This window comes from Capra hircus, chromosome 7 (genome assembly GCF_001704415.2).
Source record: "Capra hircus breed San Clemente chromosome 7, ASM170441v1, whole genome shotgun sequence".
NCBI classification, from domain to species: Eukaryota; Metazoa; Chordata; class Mammalia; order Artiodactyla; family Bovidae; genus Capra; species Capra hircus.
In genome coordinates, this window is record NC_030814.1 from 59,619,441 (window position 1) to 59,639,725 (window position 20,285).

A 20,285-nucleotide genomic window follows, 5' to 3' on the forward strand; every position below is an offset into this window, starting at 1 on the left:
ACTCAGGGCAGAGCAGTTGGCACTGGAGCTGCTCTATTCTTGGGAAAGCGTCTGAAGGGACAAACGGAGGGCTTATCCCTCAAACCCAGAGGATCTACAGGGGACAGAACCCCTCAAGTGGGGCAGGGCAAAGTCCCAGAATCTTAGGTCACAAACTGGAAACTTTAGGACATGTCTGAAAGTCAGAGACTTAGGACCTGTGTGGGAATCTCAATATCTGACCCAGAATGCTGGGTGGTGTGGGGTGGGGGCTGGGGGGGGTGGCATTCGGAGTCCTGGGGCCTGGAGGGAATGTTAGGCCCCCATGTGGAATTACGTGCTTGCCTAGGTTGTAGACTACAACCTAAGGGCATCTTGGGATGTGGCTCTGACTCTCGGGGCAGTGAACTGGTGTCTTGGAGCCTGGCCTAAAACTGCAGAGCCCAGGGACAGCCAGGCATCCCGGACACAGGCCCAAGCAGGAAAGGTGGGGATGGGGATGGGGGTGGGTTTGGACTGCCAGACAGACGCAAGAGCCCACACACCTCCCTCTAAGGCGCCGTTACCTCCAGAGCAGCGGAAGGCTTCTTTTTGAGTTCCTCACATTTTCTGAATTTGCAAATCTGATGGCCAGTCTTTCGGTTCCTACAACTGCTGCACTGCTCGCAGTTGATGCGCCGCCGGCAGGGCGCACACATGCCGCAGCGTTTCCGCTTCTTCTTGCCGGAGCTGATGGCGGAGGCCAGCTCTCCCTGCATGGGGTATTCAGCCAGGCCGGCCATGTGCAGCGCGCTCTCAGCCAGGAACACGCCCGCGGGGGTCATGATGAAGAGGCCTGGGTTGATGGGAAAGGCGCCCAGGTAGGGGAAGTCGGACTGGCCATTGAGTGCTTCGGCACCCGCCACAGCCTCCATGTCGGGCAGGCCGGCGCCCGCTTCGCTCATCAGCGGTAGGTGCTCCTGCACCACGCGCTTCAGCATCTCCGTGGACTGCGCAAACTGCTGCAGTGTCAGCTGTCCCTCGGCCGCCAGCTCCGTGGCGCGCTCCGCCTTGCTCAGCAGGCTGGCCACAGCACCGCTTTTGTGCTTTGAGGTAGAGTTGCTTTTGTCCACAGCCATGGCCGCCGCCAGGTCGTGCCCGTTGGCCAACAGGGAGGCGGCGGCTGCAGCCGCCTTTTCGGCTGACTCCCCGCCCATCATGCTGCCACCGCCACTGCCGCCGCTGCCCCCAAATGAAGAGTAGTGGGAGAGGGGGCGGGAGCGGCGCAGGCTCTTGTTGAGGGGTTCACTGATGATGCCGCTCTTGTTCCGCCGCTCGGGGGGTGGGGCATCATCTGCCACCGAGGCTGGCGCAGCAGCGGCCACCGCCGCACTCTTGTCTGCCGCTCCCGCCTTTGGGCCACTGCTGCCATTGGTGCTGCTGCTGCCGCTGCCACCGGTGTCCTGGGGGCTACTGCTGAGGCTCGACATGGTGGGGCCGAGGCCCGGACCCCGCTGCCGGGGGAGCCTGCCAACTGCGGGGGGTCCACAGACAAGCACCCGGGTCCTGCCGCCCAGGACAGAGAGACCTGGTGGGAGTTGCCCCTCAGCGCAGGTACATGGTCGGGTGTCCACGTGGAAGTGCTTTCACTCTGTCGGGACAAGAGGATGGATACAGGGTCAGAGTGGCAAACACCTCCCGCTGCCACCAAGTGCATCACCACGGTAACCACCACAGCCTCACCAGGGCATTCATCAAGTGCCAGCCAAAGTTAGGAATTTCTCATTTGTACTATCTCAGTTAAGACTCATAAAAAACCTACAAATGTTGGCTAGGAATACCCTATCTGATAAGGTGAGGAAGACAAGGTTTGGGAGAAGAACTGACTGTCCCATGGATACATGACCACTCAGCAACGCAGTGGAGGCGCAGCCGGGTCCCCCTGCTAGGGTCTGGGAAGACCTCACGGAGGCAGGCGGTCCTTCCTGTCGGTGGAGTGGAGATGGAGAGAGCGGAAGAGCTCCATTAACCTCAGAGGTTACCCTTTGCTTCCTAATCTTTCACTGACCCAATTATGGAGAAGAGGGGTGGACACAGAGCTTGGCAATACAGACCAAAGTATGGAAGCTGCTTCTGGATGCTTATTAGAGATTCCTAATTGCTGTGTTAAGCCTTCAGTTGCGTTCGACTCTTTGCAACCCTGTGGACTGTAGCCTGCCAGGCTCCCCTGTCCACAGGATTCTTCAGACAAGAATACTAGATTGGGTTGCCACTTCCTTCTCCAAGTGATCTTCCCAACTCAGGTATCGAACCTAGGTCTCCCGCATTGCAGGCAGATACCATCTGAGCCACCAGGGAAGCCGAAGATGCCTAAGACACATTAATTATCTCAAGGCTCTGTTAAGTCCTGCAGGTAAAGGTAAGTGACTTTGTTTCACAGAATTTGCCAAATAGAGCACAGAGCCCTTATTTGAAGGAGCACGTACCCTCCTGCTAGAGGGCAGGCAGCCCTGTGCCAGAGGACAAGCCTCCTGTAAGAGTAGGGGGCCACCCTTGTGCATCCATCAGCACATACTCTCCACTCCCTCTCAAACCTCAAGACCCACGTTTGTCTCTCGACAGGCCTCACTGCTGTGCCCCAGCCTGGCTCCCAGATGGGTCTGGAGGGAGCTCCCAGTGGGAGCAGAGAGCACAGAGTGGACTCTGGGCCAAAGGGAACTCTGGCTATTGCAAGCTGGGACCAAGAGGAGGTGTGACCCTCTCAGGAATGAAGTCTGTTCTTTGGCCATGTCCACGTGTAGGGGTGCCCCTTCCCAAGACAGAGCCTGTTCTGCTCAGGCCCCAAGACTAAGGCATGTGAGCAGCCAGGCTCCTTGGCCAGAGCTCTGGAAGAAACTGTTCCAGATGGAGCTGAGTGGTAGTTTCCTCATCAGCCCTGGCTCCCTAGCATCTGCCTGCTGCGGCCCAGCAACCCCCAAGAGAGGGGTGGGAGGACAGGGCCCCGCCAGGAGCAGCTGGCGACTCACGGGGGAGGCGCACATCTGGCCGGGCCTGTCCCGCCCTGGGCTTGGGGGTGGCGCACATTGCATCTCTGTCCCCAGGCAACCCCACCATCCCCCAGTCACGGAACTCAGCCTATCCTGGGAGGTCATCCAGCCCAAGCCTGTGAACTGACAGAAGGGGAAATCGAGGCCCTGAGCAGGTAGGGCCCCTGGCCCAGGACTGCTAAGGAGCAGCCATGAGGAGAAGCGAGAGCTGGCAAGGGAGAAGCGAGTGCTGGCAAGGGAAAAGCTCCATTCTCCGGGGTGAGGCAAAGGGCAGGCATCAGCAGCTAGCCAGCCACTCTGCCTCCCCAGCAGGTACTGGCCCATCTAAGCTCCTTCGTAGTGAAGGTGGATGAGTGGTGAGGAAGAGTTGGGCAAGCTGGCAGATTCCACTAGGACAAACCCAGGATGGCCTGGCAAGGTGTCCAGACCGGGCCAGGGAGTGTCAGAGGGGTCAGAGTCACAGTAAGAGGAAAGGAGGGAGAGTGCATATATACATCCCAGGATAGCTATGCTTTATTCTACCCACTAAGACTCTAGCCCAGGCTGGCCGTTGGGCCCTTGTCATCAGAGATCAGGGCCCCTCCAGGCATCAGGGACCCCGGCTGGGTGTGGGGGACCATGACCACTGAGACCAGGGCCAGTGACTATCATGCCCAGTCACCCAGCCCCTGGCCCATCTGAGCGCAACTACCCTGCCCTGGACCACAGCCCCAGATGCAGGGTGAGGGAAAAGATAGGAGGAGGCAGGCGCCCGCGGGCTGGAGAGGTGGGGAGGGGAGCAGTCTGTGCCCCAGCCCCTCTGTGCGTCCCCCGCCTCTGAGGCCTGCAGGCTGGTGGCAGAAATCGATAGCTGCATTAACGCTGCTTTTGCTCCACTCCCTCCCTCCTTCCAGCTCCACGATCTGGCTCTGCGTGTGGGGCGGGCAGGTCAATTAGAAGTCAGCTCCCTCCGACACAGACACAGCCACACAGCCAGGCCTGTGTTCAGGCTAAGTCTCTCTCCGCTTTTGTCTCCATACTGAGTCTCTCTTGGTGGGGACCTAATCTCACGTTGTTAGTCTCTGGCCCCCTTTTTGAATCTCTCCAATCTGTCATTTTCTGTCCTTCCTCAGGGACTCCCCTCCCCCAGCCCCCCGCCCCCCCACCACGCCCCCAACCCCCCCACTAGGTCCTGGGACATGCTGAGCTCAGGCCCAGAGGACGTGATATGTCATGGAACAGGTGCTGCAGGCAGTGAATGCTGGTTTGTCAGCCTCAGAAAGTGAAACTGGGGGTACGCAAGGAGGACTGGCACACAGGATAACTCTGTCCTGAAACCCCAGGGCGGGCAGATACCAACCTCTAGTCCCCATGGCCTGGTCCCCAACCAAGGCTGTCCCAGATCTGCCGCATACCTGGCCCATCTCCTTCAGACCCTGGGAAAAGCTGACGCCCTTGTCCCAGCGGACGACTGACCACAGGGCTCATGGGCTCTATTCATGAAAGGGGAAGACATAAGAGAAGACCCTTCTCCCAGGCCCCAGCCTCTACCGCAAGGTACACAGCAACCCTCTCCCAGGCCAGAAAGGGCCTGGCAGTGCCCAGGCGGCAAGGGAGGAGCCGGGGCTGCGTTGAAGCGGAGCGGGAATGAGCGGGAGGGAAAGCTGGCGGGCAGGCGGGCGGCGGCGGGCGCATCCATCATCGGCCCTGCCAGGAACGCATCCAGCCCCCAAAAAGAAATACTGCGCCTGAGGAGGGACAACAAAGGGCTCCGTTTCATCAGCAATGCGGAGCCAGCGCCCCGCCGCCCCGCCAGCCGCGGTCAGCCCACAAAGGACCCCTTTGTCCATGCAGGAGCCAGGCCGGCCGGGAGTGGGGACCAGGGGCTGACGGGCGGGGACAGAGCCCAGGGGGCGGGGGTGAGGGGGAACCAGTCATGGAGCACTAGGGGGCAGAGGGGGAAGAATAGAGACAGGTGGTGGGGACAGAGAATCCGAGACACAGAACTCAAGGGGTGGGTCAGAGAAAGGGGCTGAGGGAGGACAGAGTAAAGGGTCAAGGTTAGAGCATCGTGGGGAGCAGAGACTGGGGCAACTGGGTTCAGAGATGCAGGCTACCTGGCCCAGCCCAGGGATGAGAGGATCTGAGAGACATGGAGACAGAACCCTGAGGGGAATCCCAGATGTGAGGGCCTGGGGACCAAGAGAAGGCAGTTGGACATGCCCCTGGGAGAGGGAAGTGGAGGCAGAGGTGGGGGAGACCAGATGAGCCCTGGGCCGCTCTGGTCCAAGGCCGGGGAGGAAGAGACAGGAAGAAGGGCTGGGGGTCAGGGCTTCCTGCTCTCAGGGCCGAGCTGTGGGGCCCCACCTCCTGCAGGCTGGAGCTCACTGGCTATCCTGGGACGTGAGAGACAGTCAAAGCTGGGGCCACTCCTCCCTCTACTCCCAGACCCAGGCCAGCCCCAGAAAATATGGGACATGGCCCCTCCCTAGTCAGCTCTCGCCAAGTGACATTCAGGCTCCCTTACCTAAGGGACCCTATCTGCTAGCATTTAGTGAGCACCTACTGCGTCCCCGGCCCTGTACTCCCATGTTCTACATGTTCTCTCTCCCTTCTGATTCCTCCCCAGGACTCAAGGAACCAGAACTATGAACCAATTCCAGATATGAAGAAATTGAGGTTCAGAGAGGTTCAAGCTGTCGGGCCAAAGTCAAAGAGTGGTTCCCTGTAGGGGGAGAACTTGAACCCAGAGCCCAAATGTTAGTCACCTTGCTTTGTGACTGCTTTTGCTTTACTAGGGAAAGGTGACCCAGCCACCCTGAGGCTGCCCTCATCCCCTCCCTGCGGGTTGTTACCATGCTTGTCACCTTTACGTGGTTGGGGGCATGAGCTGTCACAGGCCCCAGGGGAGTGTCCCCACCCGGGAGCTTGGAGATACCCAAGCAGGAACAGGGAATGCTGGACCAGTGACGTCATAATGCCAGCTGGCAATGAGGTCACCAGAGGTGGTGGCAGAGTGCTCACTCCACCCTCTGTGCCAGGGGAGCCCAAACTGTCCTCAGCAGGGCTCTGTCCCGGGTCCTCCAGGCTACACAGCAATGGGCAGGGGGTGGGGCAGGAGGGCATGTGGGGTGGGCTGGAGCTGTCTGCATGGAGACCTGCACACAGGTGGCCACGGTGAGATGTTCTAGACCTTGCACGCAGTAGCAGTAGCAGCCCCATGCCCTGTGGTCCTAGGAAGATACAGACCAGACTGGCACTGCTCTGGAGGGTTACAAAGGAGCTGGGCCGATGGGCACATGAACCAACGTGAAATCGGAGGGTGGGAAAAGGATCGAGCGGGACACCGGGACCTTTCTGGAGGAAGGGGCTGCTTAGCCTGTGAGTTAAGGATAAGGAGAGGTTACCAACGTGGACACAAGCTTGAAAGGGTTCCCAAGAAAAGGGGAAGCGGGGGCGAGGTGTGGCTATGAGGCTGGCAGGGTTTCAACTGGGAAGGGCCTTGAAGTCAAGAACAGGATTTTTTTTAAACATTTACTGAGGTATAGTTGACATACTACAAAATTCACCCATTTCAAAGTATGTAATTCAATCACTTTTAGTGAATTTATGGAGTTGTGCAACTATCCCCTACTCCTCTGCTGGTTGGAACAGCTGTCCCGCCTGCCGAAGGAGGGCTTCCTGGAAGAGGCAGCATTATCAGGGCCTTCAGGATCCCAGGTGTGGCCTGGTAGAGCCCACCAGTGTTGCAGACTTGCAGACCCTGTCTCATTGAACCCTTCCCCACACTTATGTGCTACACCCCCTCACATCCCTCCAATCCACCTTGATGGGCTGGTGTCCTTGGTCTCCAACAGAGAGGGGGCGTTGGACAGACTGACTGATGGTGGGCAGGCCAGACCACAGGCTATGGTGGTTGAACTAAGCTGAGCAACTGGGTGTGTGTGGGGGTTTCCATCTCTGATTTCCATGATTCAGCCTGGGGAGTTTCCAGAGGGGAAAAAAAAAGCCCTACTCAGGCCTAAGGAGATACACACGGGGACACTAGTCTTGGAGGCCAGGAGAAATGCAGGCCTTACTAGAGAAACCAGGGCACACAGCCAGCTATGGATGGACACACACATACAAGGACACATTGACCACTGTTAGCACCCAGCAGATGGTCTGGAACGGGCCACACCCTCAATGCCACTAGGGTCTCCCTAAGACTAACACCCCAAGACCAACTGCCAAGGACAGAATGGGGGTGGAGGCTGCAGTCCTATTTCCTTGACTCCACACTCCTCAGGCAGGCTCAGCCCCCTTCCCTAAGGACTGATACATGCTGCTGAGAAAACCCAGGAGTATATGGGGTTCTGCCTGCCCTTACAGAGCTCCCAAAAGGAGCTGAAGGAGGAGATCAACCCATTTCATGGACAAAAACACTGAGGCCCCAGGCAGGAGGTATGCCCTGACATGGGGCTTCTAGGGAATGAGGTAAGGATCCTGGGACACCTCTGATAAAGACAAGGCCTTCCTCAACAGGCACCTCCTTTGGGCGAGGTTCCTTCTTTAGAAAGGTCATAGGAGCCGGAGGACTCTCCGTACTGTGTGACTGTGGCATATGGCCTCTGAGCCAGTTTCCCCATCTGTAACATGGCACCATGAGGATAACAGCTAACACATATGGGGACCTTTCTATGTGCTAGACAGTGGACATGCCTTGTCTCATAGAATCCTCATATCTACTTTCTGAAGGAAGTACTATGATTGCCCTATTTAGAACAGACAGTTTGATAAGCAATTGTGAGAAAATGATTGCCTCCCTGTTTGGGAGCTCCTGGATCATAGACTAAGGTTTCCCAAAGTGCAGATGTCTGAGCTGACACTAGCCTGGGATCAGAGCCCACACTTTCTTAGGACCTCCCTCCCGGTGGGCTTCACCACAGGACAAGCCAGGAAAAGCCAACTCAGAGATATTCGGTCCCCACTGGGAGAGGGCATGTATTCAGAGGACTGGCCAGGGCCTGGAGTCGGCAGGTCCAGGTTTGTGGCTCCATCCTGAACCTTCTTGCTAACTTTGACACCTTTCCCCGCACTCAGCCTCAGCTTCCATCTGTAAAATAGAGATCAATGGTTCTTGCTCCTCACCCCAAGCTACAGAAACCATGAGCCCAGAAGGGCCTGTGGGGAAGGAGGTGGAGAGATACAGAAAAAAGACTGCAGATAGCAACCCAAATCCAGATAGCAACCTCCAAATCCCAGGAGGAAGGGAGATTTTTCAGATGGGAAACTGAAGCTTGGAGAAAAGGGTTCTGAGCAGGCCACAGGGTTGGGACCAAGCTCCAGAGGATGTGAGGCTGATTGGGGTGAGGAGCATCCAGCCCCCTCCCTTTCCTATCTCCCCAGAGGACATGATAATAGCAGACCTCAATATTGAGCACTTGCTCCCTGCTACGTATTGTACTAAGCATTTCACATACATTCTCTGACTGAAATCTCTAACTCTGTAACTACTGTTAACCCTATTTACAAATGAGAGTCACCTGCCTAAGGTCACTAGGTCAATCAGCACAAGAGTCGGGATTTGAAACCGATCTCTGCGACTCCAGGGCCTGGCTCTCCAGCACTGCCCAAAAGTTCCGAGGCACATTTTGGCTAGAGGGTGAGGTCCAGGGGCACCCTCAGCCTAGCGGAACCCTCTTCGTTTCTCATCGGTCCTGGGGGGGAGGGGGGTAGTTCTCAGGCTCTGAGCAAAACACTTTGGGACGCTGTCACAGAGAAGTCTGCAGCTGTACCCTAAGGCCCAGGAAGACAGGGGAAGGGGCTGCGGGTGGGCTGGACGGGCCAGGCTGGGCCAGAGCTCCGGGCATTCCGGCGGCCTCCGCAGGAAGCAGAATGGGACGGAAACCGGCTCCTGCCTCCTCCCCCAGAATCCTGTGGGCAGCCTAGCCGGCCTGCACAGAGGCCCTCTTTGTGCCTGCCCCAACCCGCCACCCGCGGCTGGCCCAGGGTTTTGAGTTTCCTGGGGGGTGGGGGCCCCACCACTGCTAAACCTCCAGCTACCTCCGCCTCTTAGAGGCAGTCACAGCAGTCCGCAGCTGGAGGAGGAAGTGAGTGATGACCAGGGCTACCCCAAAGACCCCGGGGCCTGACGTGTGTCCACATCTCACTCCCCCAACACACCCTAATCAGGGGCCGGAGGTGGGCAAAGGGACCCAGAGACAGAGCCTGAGAGGCCACCCCCCTGAGCCTGCCCTCCCCGCCAGCTGTCACCAAGCCCATCCTGACCCATCCAAGACTCTCCCATCCCATTCCATCTCAGTGCACTTGTGCCCAGGCTGGTGGACATCCATGGAGGCTGGCCAGGTGGGTAGGGTGACCCATCTGTCAATCATCATTTCCTATTTTCCAGGAACTCCCTGGACATATAACGTGCATCTAAGGGAAGGCCTCAAGCTCACTTCAGCATTTCAGGGGTCCAAAGCTCCTTGGGTGTTGCAAGTGCTCAAGAACACAGAACCCCAGGGGGCACGCTTGAGTTGGAGTGTATATGGTGAGAAGCAGCACTAGGGCCAAGTATATCTGCGTGTGTCCACCTGGGAGGTGTGTCAGAAACCTGTGCACGTTGCATGCATGAGAATGTGTGTCTGGGGCTGTGCCCAGGTGTGCGTGTACAGTCTCAGTTGTTACTCTGTGGTTTTAAGTACTGATATACAAATGGGGCTTAGATACCAGTGGAGGTGGAGGTCTCTGTGTGACCTGTGTGTAGGAGTGGAGTGTGGCTATCTGCATCTGTGGATGTATGTGTATGACTGAGTGTGCAGTGGGTTCTCCTGTCCTGTCCTGTGTGTGTGTGTGTGTGTGTATACGCGCGCATGTATGCACACGTGTGCATGCACTCACTGAGTTCTATCAGGACCTCTGAGGGGTTCTGAGATACGGGTCTGGGGCTCAACTGGCATGGGGATGGCGCAGACAGGAACTCATGCCAGGTGCTGGGGCCCCTATGGAAACAGGAAGCTGCCCACAGGAACACCTGGGCTATGGTGGAGATTGGGCTCCACTCAGGTTCAGTCTGTACCCCTAAGAAATCAACCCAAGGCTCCACTAGCCAAAAAGCTGTCCCAGCCTCAAGGGAGGCACCTGCCTCATCTGCCATTCAAGACCCAACAACTCTGGCCAGCATCTAAACCTGTGTGCCTGGCCTGAGCGAGGAGAAAACTGGAAAACAAAAGCCCCCAGACCGCAGGCCCTCCCTGCAGAGGCGTGGGGGAGGCAGGCAAGAGGCGGGAGGCTCAGGAGGAGGGAGGGAGGTGTCGCCGCAGCCCCGGAACACAAAAATAATGAGGCGAGAGGGGCCATGGGGCCGAGCCGGCTGGTTCCGGAGTCGCTATCTGACCTTGACAGATGCCACAGCTGGGCGCCTGGAGAGGAGCCGCCGCCACAGTGCTGCAGAACAGCCCCCCCGCAACCTGCCACCTCCCCCAGACCGGGTCGATGGAGGTTCAGACAGGCCCCAGCCACAGGCAGCCACCCCACCAGGTGGGAGCTGGGGGACCTCAGAGTGCAACCCAGTCAGGCAGCGGGTAGGGGGAGGAGATGGAGGCAAAGAGAGTGAGTGGGGGCAGGACCTGGGCACAGGAGGCAGCAATGGGGTCTCCGGAGGGCACCCTGGCCCTCAGGTGTGGCTGTGTGTGTAGGAGAAAGATGTAGAGCGTACTATTGTGCTTGGGTAGCTATGAGGCTGAGAGTGTGTGGTTAAGAGAAGCAAGTTGTGAGTGTGGGTATAACAAAGATCATATATGTGTGTGTGTGTCCTTGGCATCACCGATCTCTCCTCTGCCCTCTTCCAGAGCCACACCTGTCCTGGCAGGAGCAACCCATGCTGGGGTCAGGGGTGGCGGGGTGCAAAGAGAGCCAAAGGCACCCTGATCCTTGGCTACCACCAAGTTCTGTCACTAGAAGACAGAGGAGAGGTGGCCCTGTGGTCTTCCTGGCCTCCCCTTTCTCACCCGCATGGGTGCTCCAGGCACAGAGACGGGCTTGGAGCTAGATACCACCACTCTGGGGACACCAGTGAGGGGCTGGGGTACAAGCTGCAGGAGGGGATGTTGGGCTAGAGGCGGATTAGCAATTCCGAGCACTGGCTACATAATTAAAAAATCATTACGGCAGGCGGGCGGGCAGAGCCATGTGAGCTCACGCTCAGAGCGGGTGGGGACACCGCCATGGTACTCCCCCTCCCACCGCTTCCCAGAGGAAAAATCCCACCTGCTAATATAATTATGGAAAAACACAAGCACAGAAATTCGGTTTCAGCAAACAATGTGCCTGAGTGCCCAGGGCCTGCCTGGCCCTCAGCACAGTGGGCAGGCTGGTCACCGGTGCCAAAGGCTCCCAGCGGTAAGCTGGGTCCAGACCCCCACCTCCTCCGCCTCAGCAGCCCCCAAGAGTGGGGGTGGAGGTGTGCAGGGGACATGTAAAGCCCAGCTCCTCAAATTCCAAATCCAACAGAAAACTGGCCTGTCCTGATAGTTGACAAATGGGGAAACTGAGGCTAAGGAATCCTTGTAAGGTTATGGTGTTTGTGGCAAAGCTACAGCACCAATGGGCCACCCCAAAACTCAAAACCCAACCCTCCCCTCCCCTGTAGTCCTCCAGCTTCCCTATCTCATCGGTCATCCCCCGGCCCCCTCCGCTCTCGGCTGGGGTTGGGGGTGTGTGTGGGACGCGACACACGAGCAGCTCTCTCCCTGAGTTGGAACTGGACTGTTCAAGTCAGGTACTCCAGCTCCGCCCAGCCCCTAACTACGCCGGGATCCTAGGGTGAGGGGGCGCAGGGAACCCCAGGCTCCCAGTTCAGGGACAGGGCGTCCTGGGCTCGGCTGGGTTAAGCTAGGCCAGCAAGGTTGGCTCCCGCCCCGAGAACGGCGGCCAGCTATGGGGCACAGGCCCCAGAACGGCAGGAACAGCCGCCATCACCTCGGGCCTGGAGCGGGAGGCGGCGGCGCGGGGAGGGCAGCCGGGCCTAATTAGTCTGCCTGGGACCCGGGCGGGCGCCGGGGCGGCAGACGCGGCCGCCGGAGCCGCGCAGGCACGTCCGCGCCCGGCCGGGAGGCGGCGGGGAGCCGGGAGGCCGCGCGCCCTGGGACGCGGTGGGCCGGCCGGGCGGCCTGGGAAGGCCTGAGCTAAGGAGATGCCGGCCCCGAACAGGCCTGCCTTCCCTCATTCCTCTGTGCCACCAGGCGCAGCAATTAGAGGCTTTCAAAGTTTGTCCTTAATTGGTTTCATTTTTGCCTCATAAATGATTCATGGCCCTGGAGGTCTGGGAAGGGGAGGGAGTGGCAGGGGGAATTTGGGAGCCAGGCCCCCTACCTGAGGCTGGAGAGGGGCCTGAAACCTTTGCCCAGTTGAATACAGGGCTTGGGGAAGCCTCGGGCAGGTGGGATCCTCCAGCAAAAATAAAAACCCCTGGCCCTCTCCTCAGGGCACTAACTAGCAACTGTGACTTCTCTGCAGACCAGAGCTCTGCAGCCAGGCCCAGAGCCACTGTAGCTGCTGGGGCCCTGGGAGGGTGAATAATAATATAATGATAACAAAATAAAAGTGTTAATAGTAATAATAAAGATGGTGAACACTTACAAAGTTCTCACTTAAGTTTCGGACATGCAGTTAAGAACATCTCTTTTAACCACCTACCCTAAATCCCCAAGCACTGCCAGGAAGAGGTACCAGAATCCCCATTTTGCAGTGAAAGAAACTGAGGCTTGGAGAGCTTAAGGTCTCTCCTTTGCCCCTCCGATGCCCAAACTCCTCACTCCCCAAGGTCTCAGTAGCTTGGGGCTTAGGACTGGACACCTGAACACTGCCAGTGAGTTAGGAGCTGCAGGTCCTAAGGAAGCCTCCAGAAGACCCCAGAAAGGTCGAGTGACGCCATATCCACCTGGGCCAGGTTAGCTCCGCCCCTCACAAGGCTGTGTGACCTTACTGAGCAATGTCTTCACACAGCCTTAACTGGCCCATCTGTCAAATAGGAAACAGTAGCCCTATGACCCCCACCCAGCGCTCACTTGTGCTGGGCATGGGATCAGAGAGATGTCATGGACCGCATGCTCAGGGAGCTCCCAGTCTAGGGGAACATGGATGTACACAGAGAGAAGGGCTTGGTAGAGTCTGTGCAGAGAACTTCGAGAGCTCAGCCAGTCACCTGCTGAGGGCTTCTTGGGGGTGAGGTGGGCAGAGGAAGCGTCTCCCTTTTAAGCACGTTCCCCAGTGGCTCAGATGGTAAAGAATCCACCAGCACTGTAGGAGACCAGGGTTTTTGATCCCTGGGTCAGGAAGATCCTCTGGAGAAGAAAATGGCAATCCACCCCAATATTCTTGCCAGAATTCCATGGACAGAGAAGCCCTGGTGGGCTATAGTCCATGGGGTCGCTAAGAGTCGGCCACAACTGAGCTACTAACACAACCCACACAGAATGCTCAGGGAATGGGTGTGACCCACTTAAACCCTCGGCTAGAGGTCAGACCTTGAGGAAACCCAGAACTACAGACTACATCAGAGGGATATTCGATGCAAAATGCCCAGCTTAAGTCTGTCCAGGACAGTCACTTTTATCCTGAACAACTATGAGAGGTGAGGTCTACACAATTATCTGCAAGGCCCACTTGGTCCCTGGGGACATCCCAGAGGTAAATGCACTCAACAAATTCAGGAGCAGATGCTTTATGGGGCTTTCTGGTGGCTCAGTGGGTCAAGAATCCATCTTTGATGCATTAGATGCAGGAGACATGGGTCCAATCCATGGGTCAGTAAGATCCCTTGCAGGAGGGCCTGGCAACCCACCACTCCAGGAGAATCTCAGGGACAGAGGAGCCTGGGAGGCTACAGTCCGTAGGGTTGCAAAGAGTCGGACACAACTGAAGTGACAGAGTAAATGCTGTATGGACTGACTCCCCCTAGAGGCCCCAGGGCTCTGGGCCGCTAGCTGGCGGCTCTTGGGTACCTCATAGATACTACCTCCTCATGTGTCCTCCAGCTCCTGTCCCAACTACTTGCACCAGATTTTCCTCCACAAACTGCCTTCTTGGGCCCTGGCACCTGCTCAGTTCCCTTGGCTCCCTGCTCTCCCACCCAGCCGGCCTCCACCAGGCAGTGAAACAGAGGCTTCAAGTGGTTATACCTCCCACTGTCTCCTTCTTCCCTGTGCCTCCTCACAGCCCTGAGTGGCATACGTGATCATCCCTGTGTCCCAGTGAGGAAAATGAGGCTCTGAGCAGAAGCTAAGGGACTTACCCAAGGCCACACAGCTTAAGGAAACCCAGGCCCAAATCTCTTGAAAGCCCACGTTGCTCACCTTGCTGGCCACCTACAGGTCACATCCCTGACCTGAACCAGGACTGGCTACTTCTTGCCGAAGCCCCGACCCATCTTCTGTCTAGACAAAAACTATACTGAATCCGCACTCCTCCAGACACAAGATCTCGGTCAGACCATTGTGGTTAGGGGCCCTGGAGGGGGCCTAGGAGGTAGCAGGGGTCCTTACATACTCTGAGAGCCCTAGGGTATGGGGCCTCCTGCCTCAGCCCAGCTGGGTCATCCCAAAGATTGGGTGGGAAAAGTCCCAAGATACAAACACAGAGTACCACAAATGTCTGGGGAGGGGTGTGGAGGAGGCACAATGATGTCAGGGTGGAGGGGGTTGGCCATGTTCTTTGGCCCTCTCTTGGGTACAGTCAACTTTAAGGTTCCTATCACACACTAGGGAGGGGGCTGCCTGTGGAAGAAGTGAAGAAGCCTAACCGTTATACATCCGCTACTCCATTCTGCTGGAGAATATAGCTGAATCGCTTGGGCAAGTCATACCCTCTGAGTCTTCAGTTGTTTCATCGGTACAGTGGATCCAAACTCTATGGAAAAGCTTTGGGAACAGGTTTAGAGGTTTTCCTTGAGAAAAGGGATTCAGAAGAACTGGATGAAACACTCAGTGGTCTATGTTGGCTGGGGGCACTTGTATAGTAGAAGCTTGACAACTGCTTGGTGAACATACAAACAAGTGGCTGAGTTCTCATATTTCAGAGTGCCTCTTAGCAGGTCCAGGTGACACCCACTTCCCAGGTGTCCCCCCTGAGCCAGGACACTGGTCTGCCCAGCCAGGTCACCGGGGTCCCTCTCCCTGGCCTGCCCATCTCAGGCGGGTCAGCACTGATGTCAGTAGGACCAGCTGGGCGTGGAGCCCGCCACCTCCGGAACCGCCAATTAATTAACTTTTTCAAATTAATTTCCCAAGCAAAATTCCATAATTACATCTGTCACCATCAGCCTGAGCTGGGCAGGCAAGACGACCCCACAATGATGGAATGTGACCATACCGGGGGTGACCATACTGGCCCCAGGAAGAAGTCAGAGACTGAAGGTTGGGTTTAACCCCGGCAGGGTGATGGTCTGGTATCCTTATGGATGCTGAATGGAAGAGGAGGGGGCCAAGAAACCAGAGCCCCCCTACCCCTGCAAGCCAGGCGGTGGAGGGTTCAGGGACACACATGCCTACCCAGCTCATCCTGATGCCCCCACCCCCCACCCTGTGCCCCCAAACCACAGTGGGTCTTGGCAGGGCCCAGTAGCAGCACAGGCACTGCGAGGCTGAGGAGGCCACGACTGCGGCGTTCTAATTTCCCAAAGGGGCTGAGATTAATTAGCTCACACACAGGCGCAGAGAGGGAGAGAAGAGTGGGAGCAGGGGCGGGTAGCGTCAGGCAAGGAGCTGGCTGGCACTCCCCCCACCCGCCCGGCAGGCAGTGCAGTCAGGCGGCCTTGACAGCCTGGGTGCTCTGAAGGTCAGTGGCCAAGCCGGCTGAGCCAGCAGACTGGCACTGTCGCCTTCCCAGAAGCCCGGAGACCAAGACTGGGAGGGGCAGCAACCAGGACAGCTGGCGGAGGTGGGGGCGGGGGCCACACTGATGGAGTCTGTGCCAGGTGCTCTGTCCACACCCTCTTCTATTCTCCCAGCAGCCCAAAGAGGTAGGCACCATGGCCTTCCCATTTCACAGATGAGAACACTGAGGCTCAGAACTGAGTTAAAATTCACTCAAGTTGTGGATGGTAGAAGTGGCCCATCTCTAGAGCCCACCTTGCTCCCCGCTGAAATCCCTGCTGACACAAGGTCTGCAGAAGCCCTGGGCCTGGGGGACCCGGAGACCAGCTGTAGAGTTTATGAGTGTGGCTGTCTAACTGTGGCTTACCTCTGTCTCAGAGCATGTGCTCGGCAGACTCTCAGTCATTTCAGAGATGCAGAAACTGAGACCAGAAAGGGGAAGTAACTTGCCACATGGCACAGGGCCCCAAACCCAGACTTTCTGCCCCTCCATTTCAGGCCAGCACCAACTTCCAGCAAAACAAACCCAACTCGGTGACCTTTAGTGAGACCTGCCCCAGGGCCACGCTGTGCCTGGTGCTCTCTTTAGCTAACCAGTACAGTACACTGATCGGGTTGGGGTGATCACTGTCACCCCTGTGCAAAGAAGAGGACGATAGCTCCAGCTCAAGGGCACTTTCTTAACTTCTCCCTGCAGGGCTCCCCAGAAAGGAGAAAGGCATCCCTAGGGAGGTGGGAGGGTAGGGATGGGAGAGGTGTATGATGCTGACCAGGCCCCTAAGCAGCTCTCACGAGCCTAGCAACTGACCTTCTCAGAAGTCTGCAAGAAGATCCCTGCAACCCTAGGGAGACTGAATCTGCTCCCTGGGCCACGCCTTGACTCCTACCTGACACCCAGTGAATCATGTCTCTGCAGAGGCCAAGGGCAACAGGGCTTACCTTCCCCGGGCTTACGGGATCAGCAGTCCCAAGGTTCTTGGGTCCAAGGTAACAGACAGCCCTAGAAGAGTCATGGGGCAGTGCCTAGGTGGGGAGGGGGCTGGCCCAACTAGGAATATTCTTCATTGTGTTAATTATGGGAGATGGGTAGGAGCCCCCCTGAGGCACAGGTCTACATGGGGTTTGGAGCCAGGGTTCCCCTCCCACTCGGCAGCCTCAAGCTAGACCTCAGACAAATGGCTTGACCTTGCTGAGCCCACTCCCTGATCTGTGAAATGCCCACCATAATAGCCCCACCCCCACCAGGGTCCTAGACAGGATGAATGTGAGGTTCTCAGTGCAGGGCCAACATGCATAGGTGCTCAATAAATGAGGGCTGTGTGGTTATTTTTACCGTCATCCTCAGCCAACACCAGAATGAGTGAAAGCACTGCTTGAGCCAAGGATGTTGGGTAACCCAGGCTGTGGCCCCAGTTCTGCCACTGTTTGAGTCTGAGCCAATCGCTTATGTCTCAGTTTCCCCAAGCTCAAGTAGAGCATCCCCTGTCCTGCCCTCTTACCTGCAGGAACCCGGGGAGGTGCGCATACGAAAGGGGTCTGAGGGCTACAGCGAGGGCAGTACTTAGCTGCGCTTTTCTGACCACAGGAAGAGCCCACCTCTGCTTCTTACCAACCCTTCCTCCTATTTCTTTGTCCCCTCCCCACCCTAGCCCAGCCTGCTCCATGTCCACGCTTCTTCAAGCTCCCACAGTCCCAACAGCCCTTCCATAGGTGTATTCCAAGCCCTTCACTGCCCTGCAAAGGCCACATCAGCCACCTGGAAATCCCTGCCTGAGTCTAACTTGTGGCTTTGCTATCTGTTGGGGGTTAGGGGATAGAAAAAAAATCTGAGAACCATGGTTGGCTTTCTGTGCATCTAACCATACTGTGAAGCCCCCAGGAATGTGCACCTAAGAACTCCAGGTTCCTCTGTCCTGGGTCCCATCCATTCCCAACCATTCCCCTCCCAAGCTTCCTCAATCCCACACCCCATCATTCCCATCTAAGAACAGCCCTAGAGAAGGCTAAATCCACAACATTCTAATTAAGGAGTCTTTGGTGTGGGGTACCACTCAGAAAAATGCCAGCTTTGGTGGAGCCAACAGGTGGAGAGGAGGGCTGGACTCACCTGGAGATCCAAGTGTGACATGGTGCGAACCACACCCCACCATCTACTTCAGGTCTTGCAGTTTTAAGACAGAGACAAGGCTCATACCCATTTTACAGGTGGCTAAAGTGAAGTCAGAGAGGTTGGCAAACCAGGTCATGATTACACAGCAGGCAGTAACCAAACCTGGTGTGGAGCCCAGGCCTGTCCAATTCTAGAACTGATGGCTCGGGGGACATCCAGTTCTCCTGACTGGCCACTGCTGTTTGTTTTCTTTAGGTTGCCTGGTCCTCTCTTCTCCCCAGCCACTAACCAGGCCTTTATGGGGGAGACCTATGTGGCCAGGAGGTGGGAGCCAACATGGGCCAGCGTTCACCTGCCCCCTTGACTTCTGCTAGGCTGTCTCAATCCTGTGGGACCAGAATGAGCTGCCCTCTGAGTGTTAGGAGACTGTGTCCAAAGTCCTTCATGAGCAATGAAGCCATTTTCATTGGACTCAATTCTCTCATCTGAAAAAGGATGCCTTTTTCTGTGTGTGAAATACGGGTTATGCCCCCAGTTCTGCTCACTCAGGGAAGGCAAGCGCCAGCCCCAGTGGGCAGCAGAAGCACAGAGGCTCCCTGAGGGCATCCCCCTAACCCAGCAGCCCAGCCCTTCCTTGTACTCAGGCCAGGGACTAAAAATCAGGGGCTAAGTCTCAATTCTGAGTCTTAGTGTGCTGGCTGTAAGGCAGGAGGCTGGGGTGACCAGGGAGGGTGGGCTAACAGACTCCTGAGGGCACTCAGCCCACTAGATCAAGGGAGTCTCATTCCTCCCATCTCTGGCACCCTGCAATCTCTCAAGGACCCCGCTCTCCGAGTCGGGGGAGCAGCTGGCCACTTGGCGCTCCCAGGAAAATCGATTCTCCATGGCTTTCCTTCTCCAGCCTTTCCTCTACCGAGCTCCCCCTGTCCCTTCCCCATCAACCCCCAACCGGCTCTGCCTGGGCTAGAGTTCCCCATACTGGAGGGCAAGTGAGTTTAACACTTCCATGCCTGTGACTGGGGCTTCCTTCCCTAGGGGTGGGGAAACATCTCCCTTCCCATGCCCACCCTGCAGAATTCAGCTGACTCTACACGGCCGAGGGTGGGTCTCCTTTGTGTGAGCCTACACAGGGGCCTTTCAGTGAATGGGGTCCCAGCCTTGTTGGGAGCGAGCCTGTGTGCACACCAGGCTCCATGGGGTCAATGCCCTGTGCCCAACTCTTCGCACCATCTGGGTGAGAGCTGTGGCCGGAGAACAACGGCCTGAGCCCATGACAGGACGGAGCACACGTACCAGCGCCTTACTGGAGTCGTGTATGGGGTCCATGTGTGACTGTGTTTGTCCATTCATCGGCTTGTATGTGTCAGCATGTGTTGTGTGTGTGCGCCAGAGGCTGGGGCTGTGAGTGTGACAGCGAGTGTCCACAACGACTGTGACTGGGCCCTGCCCGTGAGTGTCAGCAATGTGTGCTGAGTCGTGTGCTGAGTGACTGTTTGTCCCAAGCGTGTGCCCCTGGGTGTGCCGCATGGGATGTGCGTGAGTACGCGCTGCCTGCCAGGCCGCAGGGCCTCGTGGGGCTGCTGGGGATGGGGTGACTCACATCTCCTGAGCTCATCCTGCCGCCAGCCCGCCCAGCTCACCCTGCTCTGCTGGGCTCATGGCCGCCAGCGCTGGGGGCTGGGGGGGTGGGAGGGAGGCAGGCGCGGGCAGACGCGGCAGGGAGGCCGCTTGATAAATAACCTGCTGCTTCCCCAGGCCTCTGAGAAGGGGAGGCTGCATGGTAGGGAGCAGGGGGGAGCAGGAGGAAGGCAGTCCTGGCCCCCCAGCTTCAGCGGCCCTGGCCCCCACAGCCCAGGCTACGGCTCCGGTTCCTGTTTCATCGAAACCTGAGCTGGGAAAAGCCTATCAGGTCATCTTGCCTGTCCCGCCGGCCGCCAGGCCCAGGCAAGCTGCCCCTCAGGGGACAAGCCCGCAGCCTGGCCGCCCAGCCAGTGGGTGGGTGGGTGGGGGGAGGATATTTCTGTCCAGACTAAATGGAGCTCAAGGCCCCTGTCTGCACCCCCCCAACAGCTGCTCCCAGGGGCCCCATGGCTCTGCAGGACTGAACTAAATATAGGCCCCCACCCCAGCAAACCCCCAATGTTCACCTCTTCCCATTGACCCCACCCACATGAGGGTAGGGAGAAGGCTGGAGAACCCACTGTGTGAGCCTAGGCCAGTGTATCCCTCTCTCTGGGCTCTCAGCTATGAAACCTGAAGTATTACTCAGCTCTAGGCCCTGACCTGCCCTAATAGGCTTTATCGGAGAGAAGATGCAAGTGACTAAATTGGGGT

General features: G+C 57.4%; 1 protein-coding gene across 3 annotated transcripts in view; it reads right to left on the minus strand.

Annotated features, from left to right (window-relative positions):
• CXXC5 (CXXC finger protein 5) overlaps positions 1 to 20,285 on the minus strand; it is a 34,299-nt gene that overhangs the window by 2,029 nt on the left and 11,985 nt on the right. For all 3 annotated transcript variants that reach the window (XM_018050302.1, XM_018050303.1, XM_018050304.1), the window contains exon 2: positions 546 to 1,609. In XM_018050302.1, coding sequence (XP_017905791.1) covers positions 546 to 1,448 — 903 coding nt within the window. In that variant the 5' untranslated portion in view covers positions 1,449 to 1,609. The remainder of the gene's footprint in view (positions 1 to 545; positions 1,610 to 20,285) is intronic.